Source organism: Strongylocentrotus purpuratus, unplaced genomic scaffold (assembly GCF_000002235.5).
Source record: "Strongylocentrotus purpuratus isolate Spur 01 unplaced genomic scaffold, Spur_5.0 spur5_scaffold_19, whole genome shotgun sequence".
In the NCBI taxonomy this organism is placed as follows: Eukaryota; Metazoa; Echinodermata; class Echinoidea; order Camarodonta; family Strongylocentrotidae; genus Strongylocentrotus; species Strongylocentrotus purpuratus.
In genome coordinates this window covers 6,996,733-7,011,295 of record NW_022145604.1, presented here as the reverse complement: position 1 = coordinate 7,011,295, position 14,563 = coordinate 6,996,733, and the positions used below count along the sequence as shown (strand labels likewise).

At 35.5% G+C, this 14,563-nt stretch overlaps 1 protein-coding gene across 3 annotated transcripts in view; it reads right to left on the bottom strand.

The window, feature by feature from the left end:
• LOC115918244 (ras-associated and pleckstrin homology domains-containing protein 1-like) overlaps nt 1-9,833 on the bottom strand; it is a 55,191-nt gene extending 45,358 nt beyond the window's left edge. For all 3 annotated transcript variants that reach the window (XM_030990148.1, XM_030990146.1, XM_030990147.1), the window contains exon 1: nt 9,713-9,833. In XM_030990148.1, the coding sequence (XP_030846008.1) occupies nt 9,713-9,803 (91 nt within the window). In that variant the 5' untranslated portion in view covers nt 9,804-9,833. The remainder of the gene's footprint in view (nt 1-9,712) is intronic.
• Between the last annotated feature and the right edge of the window lie 4,730 nt (nt 9,834-14,563).

Below are 14,563 nucleotides of genomic sequence, written 5' to 3'. Positions count from 1 at the left end.
TTTGTAATGTTTTGTTGGAAACATGAATAAATTTGAAATCTTGAAATCTAGTATTTGATTGTCACTGTTTTTACAGCTTTAAAGATGATGAGTGCACCTTACACACCTTGTCAAAAACCGCACCGATTTTGGTTTTTACCACTATTTTTCTTTTTCGTCATTCCTGCTAGTCATCTCTTTGGGTTGAGACGTTGCCAAACCTCACATTTCAGCACCCTTCCCCCTCCCCATCCTGCGTAACCCTATCCCCATGACCCCCTCACCGAACCCACCCAACCCTTTCCTGTTGTGGCTCGATCTATACTCCTAACCCCACCCTCAAGGCATGGCGAGACAAATCCTCGAAGAAATATATTGCTCACTGAGAAATAAACCGGCTCTAACTCATCTAAGCAATTGGTACGGGAAAAAAAAAATATATAAAATGTACACCCTATGATCTAATTTTGTATACCCCAAATTATGGAATGAGTTCCGCTTTATGATTCCTGTCATCAACAACAACAACAACGATAGATCTTTATAGTAGATGTTTGGTCTCGACACCTTCATGTATAAAACCGGGGAGTATAAAACTGCACAAGGACAACAAAATAGCTCATTTTTGTAGCATTATTGAGGTAAGTTTCACTGAATAATATTAAGAATATTACAAGAACCGAATGATCGTATCAACCTTTTAAAACTGAAACTATGCCCTTCTTGTTCTTGACAGAACAATACCCATCAACTCATCACAGATCAACTTGAGTTATTCTTTCTCACGGCAGAGGTGTGATAAAATTAGCATCCATGACCTCAAAGTATGAAATAATTATGCCCCCCTGAAATTTCCAAAAATCTATGAATAGAATTCCAGATTTAAAGAAATATTTTTCAAAATACAAGGTTTCCTTGAAAGCCATCCTAAAATAGAACATAAAATATAAAGTAATTGGACAAAGGTCAGAATTCCATTTGGCTCGTACCACTACATATAATTTGATAAAGTGTTCCATTTTGTGTTCCATTTGCTTCAGAAGAAGAGAGATTCATGCTGGTTTCCTAAAAAAACAATTGAGTTTCCAAATATTTTGACCAGTTTTTTAAATATTAATTTTACCCCAATGCAACACAGGGGAGTAAGAAGGTAACTCGGATCCCTTGCAACCAAAATGGAGTTCATAAATCAAAACTAGCCCAAATTATACAAATATTGGCACTTTGGCAGGTAACTATTTATTTGCAGCCAATAATGAAACCTTCACTATTAATGTTGAGAAGAGAGGAGAGATGGGGTATCAGATTCGATCAGCACATTGTCGCAACAACAGATGGCAAAGATAATTACACAACTGTCTTTCAATTATCTAAAGAATATGACTGATGTTTCAAGATCAACTGATATGTATTTACGATTTCCTAAAGGCTAGACATGTTTAATTCTCTGTATAATTTATGCTGACTGGCATGCAGCAGAGATACCTATGGCTTAAGTCCTATCCAAAGGACAACTTAGGTGATGATCTATTTCTTTAACACATGCACTAATGCACTGGTTAAGGTTTGAACCCAGGACCTTCCAGTCTCAGGACCACTTCTCTAACCACTGAGCCACACGCAAATCTTTGGAAATAATTAAGATGTGTGTTAACTGCCTAGAGAAGTGCACCCTGCTCCCCCTCCCACACACACTTGTTCTACCCTACATCAGTTTGAACCCAGGAGCTTCAAATCTCAAGACCCCTTCTCTAACCACTGAGCTCATACATGTATAGCTAAAGATAATTAAGGTAGTGAGTGTCAATGTATATCAGCAAAGCGCTCCCTTATTTCTTTCCCCACCTCTTAAACCTGTTTGACATTCCTTCAGTTTGAACCCTGGAGCTTTTACTATAAAGTCCACTTATCTGACCATTGAGCCACTCAATTATAACCTCAAAACTGACTGGTTTAATGAAGGTTAACGTACATCTGGCAAGTGCTTGCTACTTATTGCCCACCTCTTAAACCTGTTTGACCTTACTTCAGTTTGAACCCTGGAGCTTTCAATATCAAGTCCACTTATCTGACCACTGAGCCACTCAATTATAACATCAAGACTAACTGGGTTAATGAAGGTGAACATACATCAGTGAAACACTAGCACCCCTTTCACCCATTTCATAAGGAGTACGGTTTGTCATGATCCATACATGCTACTGGTTTGCCTAATTAAGAAGGCTGATGAGAAAAAGCTTTCTCTCAAAGCAGCATGCTGTAATACTAATTACCCCTCCTTCCTGTCTTCATATTAATAAGTGATCTCATCTTTAATCCAAGTTCTGAGCTACCGATGATCTGTCTGCATTGCCTCAAGTCACATCAGAGGTCGGTGCACTATGGTGTGGGATAGTCAAGTGGCTATGATGTTAGATGTACTAAAGGTGGACCAAATTATCATTCTAAATCAACTTTGTACCTAATTTCAATAGTATTTGATTTCAATAGTAAAATATGATTCACCAAAACTTTTGAACACCATATCTTCATTTTGGAGCCAGAAGGGCATTAACTTCTGTCTAAAATGAAATGAGTGAACACCTTTTCTTTCTGTTAAGTTCTAAACATACAATATGCATGTAATGAGCTGTTTCACATGAATAAGTTTAGTTAATACTAATTACCCCTCTTTCCTGTATTCTTACTAATAAGTGATCCCATCCTAATCCAAATTTCTAGCCATCTATGATCCGTCTGGCCTCAATTGAAACCCGCATCCGAGTTCGAAGCACTATGTTGCCTCACAAAGTTGACATTGTTTGGTTGATGAAAGGTGTTGTATGTTACAACTTAATCACTGTTCAGAGAAAGACTGCTCTATGTTCATTTTTTGAGTCATCTGAGAGATTATGTGTCACCTTACTCACATCAGGAACAATGATGGTTCCTTTGATAAAAAGCAGTGACATTATGCATACATTTTCATGAATGCACGTGGAAGTAACCATTAAAGGTGTATTTTTTTCATATAAGATCCAATGCAATGGATTCAAAGGACGTGGGTGGCATTTAAGGATGAAATTCTCAAAATATTTCTGCAAGGAATTGTAATAAATCTTTAAGGGTGAACTAAAAATTGTGAATTACATTAGGGAAACAATTTGATGTCAAATGTGTATTTTATGAGCTAAACCATTTTATAGTAATGCTTTCCTTATTAAAAAATGTGATGGAATCATGATTTTTTTTAAATTTAGAAATTAGGTATAAATTAAATCTAAAAACATTAGAAATGAGGGGTGTGGTAGACAATTACTTCTGGTGCAACTGTCTCTAAATTTGTAATTGTGAAAAAGTACAATCAAATAGGCATACTTAAATATTTATCTTTTTTACCCACTTTTATGTCAATGCCTGTACAATTCTTTTCAATAATCCAAACTCATTTCCATTATACTCTCAGCTTTTAAGGTGCATTGTTATTTTTCTTCATTAAAACTAATCCCCTAGATCACTACTGTTTTTCTTTAGTTCAACCGTCAATAACTTACATTATCATAAGAAAAAAAAACCCATAATAGCACCAGAATTATCATAAAACAATACTGCTTCCTGAATAATCAAATTTTAAGTCTGTTATAATTGGCAAATTTTAAAACAATCAAGAAAGGGGATTTTCCCTACGATTGAAGACAAATTGATTTCTTGTCAATTGTTGGCTTTTGTTCACACGTCATCCTCTGTGTGTTCCGTCTGTCACATCTAGATACACGCAACAATGACAATGACAGCTAGCCAACTCCCGAGGGCCTGCTTCTCTTGGCGTCTCAGACTATTGTTGCATGACTCATCGCTCTCTTTAAAGGGGCACTGCCATTGCCATTTGAATTAAAAGCGTTGGAGTACTGTATCACATTAATGTGAATGGATGGATTCCTTACTAATATTCACGAGAATGATATGATTGCTGTCATAAATATTTAGTTGTTCACAAAATTCTCCATTATAAGAATTCAAACCCCCAAAGGAAAAGAAATTATTCCTTTTTTTCTTCAAGATTCCATTTCTAGCTAATTTCTTTGATAATAATACAATTCTTTAAACTATGTCATATTGTATATCCTCAAAATAATGATACGGGGTATCAAAACATGCTATGTTAGCATCTACAGAAATGTGCAGCCAAGATCGATATTTCACATTGCCAATTTATCAACATAATTACTGACAAGTAATTTCTTGTAATTGCTCAAATTTATTAGAATTTAGTTAAATTTACAAGGAAAGTCCACATCAAAACTGATATGAAAGTCAAAATTTTGTTGATAGTTTGAATGAAAGAAAACTTCAAGGATGACATTTTGTCTTTCTCCCCCTCCCTCCCCCTCTCTCTCTCTCTTTCCCCCTCTCTCTCTTTTATGAGCCAAACAATAGAATGAATCCATTCACTATCAAGATGACCCTTTTCTTTTCAAGAAAGCAATATGGGTTTGGCAAGATTTTTCTTTTACAAGCCAAGTCAGTAATATGGGTAAATTAAGATAACATCAAATTACCAAATTACCATGAACTTGAAGAAAAAAAGGACAGTAAAACCTTTTTCATTAATCATACTTAATGTGATTCATGCTTCTATATACAGAAATTAATTTAATACTGATTTTAAAATTTATAAATATAGTTTAATAGATAGTAGTAGTAGATAAAAAATATAGTAAACCGAAAGTTTGAAATAACAACAACTATTAAAATATTTATTAGTCATTATTAAACAGGATGAGCTGATGAAAACTATGTAAATACTATCTTCCTTTAGTAAAACCATCCCACACATTTTCAGCTTCAAGTACACTGTACTTTTGAGAATGTTTTCTTTTTCCCCTTTTTTTTTGAGAGATAGATTGCATGTTGGGAGTGTATGGGAAGTGTCCTTATATGCATCCTAATACATGTTAAGGTAGGAGTACAGGATTTATTTTATTCTACACCTTAATTTCTTCATGATTTTCTATTTGGTCTAACTTTTTTTGTTATAATATATATTTTGCAATTGTTTGTCATATATATTTTGCAATTGTTGTCACATATATTTTCCTATGTTTTGAATATATTGATTGTTGCATTGAAGAATTTCTAAAAAAACCAATAACAAATCATGTGATTTCGTAAATGAATATGCAATCACTTCATGTTTAAAAGGTAACATTTGTAATGGAAGACTGATCAACTTGTATTTCAACAATGACAGAGGCAGTTTCATATGATACGTGAAAGAATAAAAAATACTTATATCTGGTTTCCCTATTTGAAAAGAATACTTTGAATTTAAGTAACTATAGCTTTCACAACAACAGAATTGACAACTTGAATACAACCCCAATCTATTCATATCTTTGGTTTCAATAGTCATCTTCCAAATTAAGATTAATTGCAACTTTAGTTTTGATGTATTCTTTAATTTGTTTCCTTCCAATACATAAACTTTAGACTAAGTGATAAATGATACTATATTATTAGGCCTATCTAAAAATGGATCAACCTTCATTCATAGCCTAACTCTTTCTTTTTTATCTCTTTCAAATTGATGCTTTCGTTTTGGGCACTGGTGAAGTTTCTCGGGTCTGGTCACTTCAAGTCATGGCTTTAATTTGAGGCAATATAACAAAGTTTAAAAGTTTTCACCTTTAATGAAAGCTTATAAAAGCAGCTGGTATATATTTATTCTCCTTTTAGTTGAAATCCCAAGGAGATTCTACTTTTATGGTACCGCATTTCTGTTTTTCCTCAACTAAAGTGTTGAATAAGCAAGGTTCTTTGAGGATAATTGGGAGAATTATATATCAACATATTATTGTTTAGCAAATGTTGCACAATTGCACATGTGAAAGAAATGTTTTGTTGATAGCTGTAATACTAACAGGACTAAAAGGATCCAGTGACAGGCAAATAGCTGTATTTTTAAATTTTTGTTTAATGTCCAAGCAAACCTTCAGAAATTTTGCACACGCTAGTTTGTCCTTACTTCTGGTTTTCCCTGTGACACTGTATGTAAAGAGTGTTTGGACATGGTGTGTGTTCACGTGGAGAATATAACAAATATGGAAGCATTTGAATTCTCTGTGTGATAAAGTGTAACATAGTGTGTGTGGACAGTGTATCCGCAACCAATTCTACCAAATTACCAAATTATAATAATAATAATAGTCACATTAGTTCTTTGTGACTGGCTGCTGCCATTCATTTACACGTTTAAAAAATATGCGGCAGTTTGTTTAATGCACTTTACCGTGCCATATCTGAAAAAGCCTTTAGTCATTAAAATGCAACTCCAAAAATGTAAAACACATACCTTTCTTGTAATGATCTTTTACACTAGACTTACACATATACAGTAACCCCCCCCCCCCCCCCCCCCTCTTCCCCAATCAAAAAATAGAAAGTGATAATTGGGCGCATCAGGATTGCTTTATCTAAACGCTTTAAGAGCTGTATCCGATCTCCTGATTGATGGGCTGCTATTTGCTAGGAGAAATTGAACTTTTCATGTCCAGATGGAAAATGCATTGTTCTTCCCCCGTACTTGCTGCTGACAAGAATCAAAAGAAACTTCAGCGAAATTCTCTGACATTTTAGCATTCCAATCACAGCCGATAGCAGTCTAATCAAAGAGCACGGTTTTTAATTAAAGTAGCTAGATTGATACAAATGCATCCTCTAATTTGTTTTCGTCATCCAAAATAGGTGCAATAATTCCTGTGTTTCTTCATCTTTGTGTGATAATGAGAAGTACATGTAAGCATGTCTTCTCAGGAGAAGCAAAAGGACCCATCTCCAAGTCTCCTAAGTTGATATGTTTACGTTTGTGCACCAAGATTATACTGAGCCACTGTGTCTATGCATAGAAAAAAGGACATAGCTGTGGCATATTACAAATGGCTTGTGAAAGAATCATTCACATGAGCTGTTACATGAGCTAAAAATATATTTTCCAGGTCAATAATTGATTTGTTATTGAGGGCTGAGGGACTAATCCTCGATAATTCAGAAGGCAATACACTTATTTAACAACATACACAAACTTCATCAACTTTAGCATTAAAAGACTTACAAAGGCTGAAGGACGTTTATACCTAAACAATCATAAACACACAAGTAATAAATCTGTAGTTTTTCATTTTTTAAAGATTGCATTATCAAAGCAATCTCAGAAACACATAAAAAATGTAAAATACACATGATGCAAATGTATACATAGTGCGTGCTCAGAGCCAGAAGGGCATTAACTGTATGCTACAGAATGTGAGTTAATGTTCTTCTGGCTCCAAACAGACATTGCCCTTCAGTAGCAGAAAGAAGTATCATCAAGAAGTTCACTTAGATGTCAATGTCTTCTGGACCTCTATTCACAATGCAATCAAGCTGAATACTTAAAACACAATTCAAAACACAATGAAAGCACACAGAAAAATATGGAAAATGCAAGTAAAAGTGCAATATCACAACCCTTCGAATTCCCCCATCCGCCAAAACTAATTACTATGTAAATTGAGGTTTTTCAGCCAAAATTGGCAACTTTTGTGGAAACATGGGAGTAACCTTGAGGTTGGTCGACACTTGGTTTTGTATTCATCATTCCTGGTGATTTTTAGGGATTCTGAATCTTGCTGATTATTCGGTAACCTCTACCGTTGAACTATAAAAAACCACATGATTTCACAGATATTGAGCAGCGATTGACATTGGCAAAGTAGCCCCAAGGTATGACTAAGGAGGGAATTTTTAAGGATTAAAAAAAAAAAAAGACTACCGGTATACATATATTTTTTACATCAATATGCAAAACTACATTCCAATTAAAGAGAGAGAGAGAGAGAGAGAGAGAGAGAGAGAGAGGAGAAATAGTTTTAAGGTTGGAGAAGGGGTAAGAGGTACAAAAAGGGAGAGGGAGCGCTAGAGATCGAGAGACGGAGATAGGGTATGAGACACAGAGAGGGAGCATCTAGAAAAGTTACAAGGTAAAATGAAGTTGGTTGTTAAAACACTTTTGCAACAAATATCAAATACAAGCACATGCATTCATTACAAATTTATGAAAATGAACATGACCGTGCAATATAAACATGCTATTTGATGCACATGCTCATGCACATCAACAATGAAGCAAAAACATGTAACGATACACAAAGTAAGACAGGGAGTTACGCAATTGTACGTAATCTACCAATGAGTAGATTACGAGTTGAGATGAGCTCACAATGAAAGTAAGCTAGCTAGGACTGAGTCAATCCATACATAAGCCAAGGAACTAAATCCAGATCAAATTGAATCCATCGTTTAGTAGGTCCATGATCCTATCAACCCATAATAATTCCTCTTTAGCTTTCCTTTTCTGTCAGTGCTCTGGGCGGTAAATCCTAACCAAGAATTTTATGAGGTGGGGCAAGATACGTTCGGGCCAAAGTATAGCTAGCTTTCTTCTTGAAAGACAAAGGATATCTGTTGCAGAATCAGGAGGGTCCTATCTCTCTGTGATTTACATGAATTAATGCTTTTGAGCTCCAAAACAGAAGATATGCATTTGGAAGTTTGATCCAGAGGAGGCTGTTTTAAGCCCTGCTTGTACATGGCAATCTTTTAGGCAAATCCTGCTCAACAATTTTATTAGGTGGGGCAAGATACGTTCGGGTCAAAGTTGCCAGCTATCTTCTTGAAAGACAAAGGACATCGTCTGTTGCAGAGCCTGAAGGGTGTTAACTCTGTGAATTACATGAATTAATGCCTTCGAGCTCCAAAACAGACGATAGACATTTGGAAATTTTGATCCAGAGGAGGGTGTTTTAAGCCATGATGTACATGGCAATCTTAGGCAAATCCAGCCCAAGATTTTATGAGGTATGGTAAGATTGCCAAAATTGCTAGCTTTCTTCTTGAGTCCAAAGGCCCTCTTGCTCCAAACAGAAGACAAAAATTTGGAAGTTTTTTTTTCAGAGGAGGGTGTTTTAAAGGCAATTTTTACTACTTCAGCCAGAAGGGATTAGACCGCCCAGCGAGCCAGCGAGGTCACTGTGACAGGTGGCTATCTCATTAACTCAGCTCTCATTTAACATAAGAAAAAGAGGATCGTGGGGGACCAACAGGCACTGATTGGGGAAATTTTCTATATAGAGGGAGCAATTAGCTACAAGTAGGACAGTGTGCCTTTAAGCCATGGTTGTATCACTTGTATGTGAAACAAAGAACTGACCTCAAACAGGGACCATTGAAAGTTCAATGATAATTTTCTTATTTGTCAACTGGGTGGTGCTGACTACAGCTAGCCTTAATTTTATTTGGAATGATTAAATGCTTTTGAAACTTCATCTTTAGGGCAATTTCATAGTATAAATCCTGGTGAAGTTTCAGTATCAAGATCAAAATATGTTTGCTTCGATCAAAGGACTCATTATAAAATCTTCTTTCCAAAAATATGTCAAAAACTTGAAAAATCAAATAGGGTTTACTGTAAAATAGAATCCCTCTCAATTACAGTAAAACAAGGGTCCACCTTGTTTTCTTTAATGAAAAAAATGATTGGAAATGGTTGAAATTTACCCAATGTTAAATGCATGTATTTCACCACCAAAGGACCCCCTGTTTGGATATAGGAATCGTTTTCTTTCCTGTAGAAGTAGTAGGAACTCCCAGTCTTTATGAAGCACATCAAAGGTCAAGACACATTACAAACACATATACATTCATTATATTCCATTACCTTCTAATGTGTTACTGTCTGCTGTAGAAGTACCAATGCCATACGCTGAAAAGTTGAAAATAAAATGAGTGTGAGTGAAAGCCAAAATCATAATTGGTAATTGAAACAAAAAATAATAGTGGTTGTTAGGATAATAATGGTTGTCAGGATAACTATGATGAGTCAATTAAACACCAGATGAATGCTGTATAAGGTGCATACAATCCAAAGCTAGGCTCAGCCAATTTCCATACCCACAGTGGATTTAAAAGGCCTATAAAAAAAAAATAATGCAATAAATTTAAAAAATTTGAAAGATATTCCAGTGAGAAGAAGAAGGAAAAAAAAAATCGTATTTTGAATAACAGAAATAGCCATGTGTGCATTGATATACATGACAAATTTATATTAAAGTTGTAATGTTTCCATATGTATATTCATTTGTAGAATTAATCACAAAATTTTCTTTTCCAGACAATTCTGCATTCTACAGTGTAAATTTAAGGAAAATTTCTCTTTATTTTGTTTGGGAAATTCTTTGAAAAGTCTGGTTAACATGCTCCAAATTTCTGACAATTTCGCATCAATTTCATGATTTTCAGAATTCATCTAGTGATCAATTGACATTATCATAAGTAAAATAGTAAAAATCATAACAAAATATTAAAACAAAAGTGAACAATATGAAATATGAATGGCATCTAAAAATCAAATAGTTAGATAAAGTCATGAGATTTTCATTAGCAAATAATAAAACAAAATCATAGAACAACATGAGAATCAAATATCATCTACAAATCATATATTGTCTGTTTCGAGCCAGAAGGACGTCAACTATATTTACTTTGAACTGAACAGATTTAAGGATCTTCTGGCTCTGAACAGGATCAAGACTTAATGACGCAAACAACGTATAAATTAAAACTATAATGTAAAAAAAATACAAATGAGCATGTTAGAAGGTAGATTAGATGAAAATAATTAACTTCCCAAATAATGAGATAAGCTGATTTAGGATCCTTCTGAAGCCTTGTTCACATGATGCAGTAAACTGCCTCAAAAAACTGCTGTGACAAAATAAGAATGACAGAATGGTAAAGTGCCCTTCACATTTCTTACAACACAAACTAAGTATACTTGTGGGACTTTGTTGCATGCAGCTATTTGTTTCCACCCCATTTGTCATTCAAATGGTTTTATTTTGATTTTTTTGTTTGGTCGAGGCAGTGACTGCTTCACATGTGAAAGAGGCTTAATAAAGTAGCGAAAGGGCAAGTTAGAATGTATTAATGGGGTATTAGTGATAATTAATTATCCAAATGAGATGAAGAACCCTTTCAACCTTGTGAAGTTGGTGTTACATTGATTAAATCGTCCCTATTTTCACAAAGTGACGGTAGTGAGGAAAATCGTCACGCAAAGTGAATGCAATTTTTTTTCACTACTGTCACTTCGTGAAAACAGCGACGAAATGTCTGTTCAGAGCTATTGTTAACTTTGTGTTAAAGCATTTGAGTAATATTTCCCTTCTGGCTCCAAACAGACAATTTGACATGCATATCTAATGAGTCTGATTGAACCCAAAGTACCCTCAGACCCAACCATTAAAAGGTTAAAGGTCAATGTCGGGAGACAGCAATAAAGGATTAATTACATAATAGATTATAATTTTTTATTAGTGAAGCTATAGTGAGCAGAAAGTTAGATCACCTCTTACATATGAACCTGTGAACAACAAGAATGCATGGATAGTATGAACATATATAAGGAAATAAGGATTAAAATGATGAAAATCTCCCTCCTGTTATTAATGAAGAAGAAAAAGAAAGATGGTAGAGGTATATGAATATGATTTTGGGGTAAAAGACAACTCCCCTCCCCCAAATAATCTTTAAGTATCCAAAAAGTTGTACGAAAAAAATGTTTAAAATTACAACTTATTATTTATCGGTTATAAAGCTTTGATTGTAAACATGTACAGGTATGAATGGTTGGTAATTATTAGAAAAGGATGAGAAGGAAATCTGGGTTTCCATACAACACAATAAGTAGTCCTAAATGTCATGTGGAATGTGTTTCATTGTACATGTATGTCCTACAATGCTTAGTCCCATATGTCAATAGCTGTGGTGCTGCATTTTAGTGAATTCAAATCCATACTTGGTCCCGTGTGTCCATATCCGTGTCGATGAATTTCACTGGGTGCCTTTTTCAGAAAGTATGCATTCTTGTAAACATTCGCAGTGTGGAAACCAAATACACAATCTACAGGGATTCTATACAACATGAACAACACATTAGAATGACATTCTATACAATATATAGATAAATATGCTTTCCTTGAAATAGAGTTATAAACAGAACTTCACGGGGGAACAAAATCCTGTCACTTTACAAATCCATCTCACAAACAGTTACACTACTGAGACAAATTACTCCATCCCAGACAAAAAGGAATAGATTTCCATATTTCCATGATAAGCGAGCATCCATATTTGGTGCCACAACACAGCAGACTGCGCTAATAATAGATGACAATTTCCAGAGTCCTGCGAGATTTGCGAAAGCTGTCTACCGAGAATTACGACCAATTTACATCTTTCAGCCATAAACATTTCTGCCAAAGTTGGGAATGGGGAAAATATATGAGGGCAACTGCTGCCTTTTCATCATATTCAGTTTATTGCACACAGAGAGAACGAGATAGAGAGAGAGAACGAGATAGAGAGAGAGAGAGAGAGAGAGAGAGAGGGAGAGAGAGAGAGAAATGCAAGGAATTTTGAGCATTACTAAAACATTCTTTCATTCCCTAGTTCATAAATGAGATAATACCATTTGCAAAAATTTTGCATTAAGAAATGAGATGACATATTTTCTTAAGGGAACACTTTAAATATCACATATTTATAACAGGTTTGTAAAATACCAAGCCAGTCTTGTTTATTTCACTTATAAATCAACCAATCAAGAGCCAGTAAGGAATTATTAGCAATGTTCTCTTTTTGTTTCTAGATTTTCGATAGTTTGTGAGATTGCCTCCAGTCAATTTCACATTCCTTTTTTTTTTTTTTTACCAGAGTTCTATTCATACAGCTACTGATGATCATTCCTCTAAACTTTCTCTTCACCTAAGAAGGATCTATTTTAAGCAAATACTTGCTTATGAATGATATAACCTTACTTTTACGAGGAAGTCTTTAGATAGAAATTAAGAGCGTTTTACACGTACACAGGTTCAGTGTAGTTGCAGAATTGATCGCTTGAACACAAGAGCACTTTAGCATTAGAATGACGTCAGCAATTCCCACAACTGTAAATCATCAGTTGCTGCAAATCACATATCCTATAAATCATGCGTGTTATTTCTGTTTTAAGTCAAAATGAAAAGTAGTTATTTTGAAATGAGTAATAGTGTGTTGAATAAATCAAACTCCTTGCTTCTCTTTAACAAACATGATTACTGATGACTGAATTGCGGTGAAATTTAAAATATTTATTCTGTGTGTCTTCTGCTGGGAGCTTTTAAAATGTTGACTTTGTGCCAAAGTATAAAGTTAACACCCTTCTGGCTTTATAAGCAAGATGTTTTTAATCAATGATATTTATGATTCCGTCGCTATTAAAGTTAAGTACACAATATTCTTTAAGACATTCACTATTTTTTTCAAGAGTTATTAACAAAAATTGATCATGTTAAACATATTTCCTTTCCCTCCATTATGTTCAATATTCTTGAAATCATTGCCATTTAGACACCAAGCCCCTATCCTTTCCTCCCCCCCCCCCCCCCGGCCTTAAATTAATCGACGGCCATCGACGGCCAGGCCGTTGATGCCCCTATGACTGGCAGCGGTGCCCTCCCAAAAAAAGATAAATTCACGGCCAAAAAGGCCGTGCCCTTTTTTTCAAACTGGCCGACGTGCCTTTTTTCCAACTGGACGTGCCCTTTTTTTTTTTCATTTGCGCACATAAAACCACCAATTGCGCCCATAATCATCTAAAACTAGACGGCAAGGCGCAAGTGTTTTCCGTGAAAATGCGCCCATAAATTATTAGAACAGTACAAATACACGAATCACGAATAGTTTGCCGCCCACGAGCTCTCTTCTAGCTTCGTATTTAGTGCTTTAATAAGGCGCAAGTGCCGTGAAAATGCGCCCTTTGTTATTATATAGGCAATGCGCTAGCGCACGTACGTACGTTCATGCAATCGCATGATATGCATATGGTGCATGCTGTTGACGCACGCACGTACGTACAAATCGAAGGCCAGGATCAAGAAAACAAATCGTCAAATGGAGAAATAAACAAGCATTCAAATAGTCATTAGAGATCTGTCGAGGTTTGTTTGTAGGTCTAGTTTATTATTTTATCTCAAATAGAATTTAGAATTATCTTATTAATAAGTTAAGAACACCTACGATGTTCTCGATCGTAGTTACTCTCATTTTGCCACCAGCCGACCTCGCTTCTAAAAGCTACCCCGCCAGCTTCCCAAGATGAACGTTTCGAGTCCCGGTAAAATTACGCGCTGCGTATCTCCGAGGGTGCATCGGTTTCGCTGGCAAACTTCCAGCCCGACAGCTTCCCACCAAAAGTGGCGAGAGTGTGTGTGCGAGGAACGATTTTGGTTTCGTGAATGCACGTTACGCAACTGAGCTGAGCGTGTCACTTTCAGCTGTCGAATGTCTATAAGGACATTTTTACACCTTATTTCATTAGTTAGGCCTATCTAATTAGACCTTTCTATACAACAGTTAAAAAGATAATTTCTTCAAATTTGCTCTTACTACCGAGAGAGTGGCGGAATGTGTGTGAGGTGCGATTTTGATTTGGGATACCCGGCCGGCCCGGTAAACTTGCCAAGTCCTT